Source organism: Stenella coeruleoalba (genome assembly GCF_951394435.1).
Source record: "Stenella coeruleoalba genome assembly, chromosome: 19".
NCBI classification, from domain to species: Eukaryota; Metazoa; Chordata; class Mammalia; order Artiodactyla; family Delphinidae; genus Stenella; species Stenella coeruleoalba.
This window is the reverse complement of record NC_137165.1, coordinates 19,998,033-20,001,875: the sequence shown is the minus strand read 5'-3', so window position 1 is coordinate 20,001,875 and position 3,843 is coordinate 19,998,033. Positions and strand designations below refer to the sequence as shown.

The 3,843-nt window shown below is 46.7% G+C and overlaps 1 protein-coding gene across 1 annotated transcript; it reads right to left on the bottom strand.

Moving 5' to 3' along the window:
* Nucleotides 1-226: 226 nt before the first annotated feature.
* On the bottom strand, nucleotides 227-2,068 carry LOC307177424 (C-C motif chemokine 2). The gene is made up of 3 exons (XM_079904531.1): nucleotides 1,938-2,068; nucleotides 1,056-1,173; nucleotides 227-673 (listed from the first exon to the last, which is right to left on the bottom strand). Exons 1-3 carry the CDS (start codon nucleotides 2,011-2,013, stop codon nucleotides 568-570), a joined length of 300 nt encoding a protein of 99 aa, XP_079760657.1. The 5' UTR covers nucleotides 2,014-2,068; the 3' UTR covers nucleotides 227-567.
* Between the last annotated feature and the right edge of the window lie 1,775 nt (nucleotides 2,069-3,843).

The window sequence follows — 3,843 nt, the reverse complement described above, 5'->3', positions numbered from 1 at the left end:
CAGTGGCCATGGCTCACGGGCCCAGCCACTCAGCGGCATGTGGGATCCTCCCGGACCGGGGCATGAACCCGTATCCCCTGCATCGGCAGGTGGACTCTCAACCACTGCGCCACCAGGGAAGCCCTATACTCAGCTTTTTAATTTCCTTCAAGAAAATGTCAAAAGACAGGTTTTGTACAAAAATATATATATTTTGTTCAATAGTTACATAATATACATTTCCACAATAGCACTTTCAGCAATGACTTAGAATGTAAAACAAAAAGTTTTTTCATTAATCATCCTTGCAAGGACCCTCCCGCCATCCCAGGGGTAGAACTGGGATTCACAGAGGAAAGCAATTTGCCCAAGTCTCCATTTAAAAAAAGAAACAAAACACTAGTAGTCATGGAAGATAAACTTAAAACATCAATAACTTAAATAAGATTAATATTACTTAAGGCATCATGTTTCATATCAATAAAGTGCACACTCTTTAAAATTATAATAAGATAACATCATAGGGCAGTTAGGGAAAGCCAGAAGAAAACAAACTGTCTTCAGATTCTCGGGTTGTGGAGGGAGTGCTCAAGGCTTTGGAGTTTGCCTTTTCTTGTCCAGATGTCTCATGGAGTCCTGGACCCACTTCTGCTTGGGGTCTGCACAGATGTCCTTGCCCAGTATGGTCTTGAAGCTGTGGAGAAGAGAGGGGACGGTTAGATGGAGTTCCGTTGAGATTTCAGCCTATGAATGCAGCCTATTTACCCCAAGACGCTGCCGTGGGAACTTGAGGAGGAAAGCAGGTGGAAGGAGGGAGCCCAGGGCAAGTCAGTCCTGTAGATGGGGCAGATAAAGCCATCCTGATTTCAGGCTAAAGAAACCGGGATGGTCTGAATAAGCACCCAGGTGGAGAGTGATGTTAGGAGTAACTTCTTCCCTTGTGGCTGCAGTTTTTCCATTGGGCACCTTTGGATATTGGATTAGGTCACGTAACTCTCTGACTTCACATTTGTGAACCATGCCCCTGGCGCCCCGAGGAAGAACTGGACCACGGAGGCCTGAAGTGTTCAACTCACATCACAGCTTCTTTGGGACACTTGCTGCTGGTGACTCTTCTATAGCTCATCAGCCTCTGATTCGAGATCTTCTTATTGGCGAATGTATAACAGCAGGTGACTGGGGAGTTAATTGCATCTGGAAATAGAACCACAAAGAAAAAGCACTTTAGGATGGACTAGGTTCTTTCTGATCTCAATCAGAGCAGAAAAGAGGAGTAAGGAGAAGACAAAAGGGAGTCAGGAGTGGAGGTAGAACCACTTAAATCCCAATACTTCTGCCTATGCTAGAATAGCATACAAACTCAGTTTCCTATGCTCTAAAATGGGTATACAGCATCGATAATGAACTGAGGGAAGGGAGCTCTGTTAAAACTAAATAACTTAAAAAAAAAAACTAAATAACTTTTGGAAGTGCTCTTAGGAGGAGCTAATAATCCAAGCTATCAGGGTCAGGGACACAGCTGTGGGTCCCCTTTAGGCTCCAAGTAATCGATGCTTGGTTGTGAGTTTCCCTGGTACCCACTGCCTCTGCAAAACTGAGTCTCTGGAGTCCAGATTCCAGGTCTCCTCCTCTGCCCTCCACAGTATCTGGAAATACCCTGCCAGAGAACCCCCTCTCTTTATATCCCAGTCCCCAAATTTTGCTGAAAGGAGCCAGGGCAGTAACTGCTCTGGGTTCAGGCTTCCAGAGCTGGAGTTCTGGAAGGAGCTGGATTTGGGGTCTGCAGCTGGAATTCTCATCCCGGCTCTGCCCAAGGGAAGCTCTGTGATCAAGCTCACTCCTATGCCTCTCTGACTTTCCTAGTTAAAGCGAGAGTGTGGGTACCTTCTGCTCTGATGGCCCATCACAACCCAGGGATGGGGTGATGTGCTTCAAAGGGAAAGAGACAGGGGACTTACCTGGCTGAGCGAGCACCTGGGTGCTGAAGGCGGCTGTTGTGAGCAGCAGACACAGGAGGGCTGCGGACACCTTCATGTTGGAGAGAGAGGATTCAAGATTCAGCGTGGGAGCTGTTGGTTTCTGGATTGGTCTCAGCCTCTCTGCTCCTGCAGTGGCTTTGCCTGCCTTTTATTGAAAACCAAGAGGGTGGAGCAATGGGAGAGAGGTTGGCCCAGGACAGCATCAGCCTCAATGAATGACGAAGTGGAATCTTGAAAGTGCTGAGCAAGTGAAGCACCCGAAGACATTTCCAGGAAGTAGAAGAGAGAAGCGGTAGGTCAGGACTGGACACTTTTTCCATTCGAAGTTGAGATAAAAAGAAATGGGAGGAGCAGGGTACAGTTATATCCCGAGAGACCACAGGCGTAAACCAAACGGTTTATTCTTAAGGATTCTGCTTTCTCCGAAGTGAAAACTGCAGAAAGGAAGGGAAGCAAGAGAAAGAGAGGTCACAAGGACGATGAAAGCATCTCTGAGCTTAACCATGGTTTAACCCTGGTCTACCTTCAAGCAACATCCCAGGGGACCTTCAAGCCAAGAAACGGTTCTGAAGTCTTGGCAGCCCCCACCCCGCCCCGCAACAGCATACTAAATCCCCTTGCTCTTTAAAATGTAGGATGGTGGTACAATTGAAGCTTAGCCGAACTATAGGGTTTTTTTAAACTATAAAAGTGAATTCTAGAATCATCGGATTTAAGACTTGGAAGAAGCCCTCTAAATCATGTAGTGCTGCAAAAGAAATTTTCATGTAATACTAATGCAGTACTTACTCTGTGCCAGGAATATTCTAAGCCCTTTACAAATGCCAAGCCTTTCAATTCTCCAACCCCATCTAGTAGGTATTGTTCATTCCAATTTTATAGCCAGGCAACGAAGATACAGAGAAGGTAAGTAACCTGCTTGAGTTCCCCCAAGAAGAACCCAGTGTCTTGTGCTGTCATGACTAGGACATATGAAAGGGGCACATTCCCCAGCTGGCTCTCTGGTCATTTACCTGGGTGCCCTCTGTCCTCAGCCTCTGCCAAACTAGCCGACATCTAAAGGGGAGTCGGGGATGTTCCTTGCGGTTAAGTCATTATGGGATTTGGAGCCTGTGGTTAGCACAGCAGGCAGACAAGACAAGAAGCGTGTCCTTTGCTACGGCGGCTGTTAGCCCAGCTTCTTTCTGGATTCCTAGGTAGCAGGGGTGAGCAAAGGAACAGCATTACTGGAATTAGAACACTTGCCTTCATGCTGCAGCTCTGTCTTAGATTTCCTCAGAAACCCCAGAAGCAGTCATAATACCTAAGACCTCAGCATTCATTTCAGTGAACTCTTTTCTCTTACAAATATGATAGGATTCCTTGAGGCATGTTGGTGGCTAAGCCGAGCCTCGAATTCAGGTCTCTACTCCCCCATTTCACTGCCTCGTGCTTTTGAGCTTGCTTGGTCTTTGCCCAGTGAGCATGCCCATGAGCTGGTGACCTTTCTTTCTTAGAGAGTCTTTGAGACAAGGTCTATGAAATACATGGAACTTTTTGGAAGAACTGTCTGACATTTGTAACCACTGCTACATTTGTAATAAGAAATGGGTTCTATTGAACAAACGACTGTATCTGGTCCATATTAGTGGTGAGTAATGGCGAAGAAGAGGACTAGCTGGTGTCACTGAGTGTTTCCCAGGAGCCAGGCCCTGTGCTTGGGTGATTTCCAGCATTGTCTCATTGGTCCTCCAAACAACCCAACTTGCCTTACATTGCAACTGAAGTGAACTCACTTGTCGAGGATCTCACAGGTAAGAGCAGGTGGGGCTGAGATTCCCACCCAGGACACTGATTCCAGAATCCCTACTTCCAGGCACTAGGCTTAATGTCTCAGGATGGATAT

What these genes read in the sequence shown, in the direction of transcription:
- LOC307177424 (XM_079904531.1), bottom strand. Translation starts at nt 2,013, where the DNA reads ATGAAGGTGTCCGCAGCCCTCCTGTGTCTGCTGCTCACAACAGCCGCC. An exon ending in CCAGGTGCTCGCTCAGCCAG is followed by an intron (nt 1,174 to 1,937) that starts GTAAGTCCCCTG and finishes TTCTATTTCCAG; the next exon opens with ATGCAATTAACTCCCCAGTC. An exon ending in TGTCCCAAAGAAGCTGTGAT is followed by an intron (nt 674 to 1,055) that starts GTGAGTTGAACA and finishes TCTTCTCCACAG; the next exon opens with CTTCAAGACCATACTGGGCA.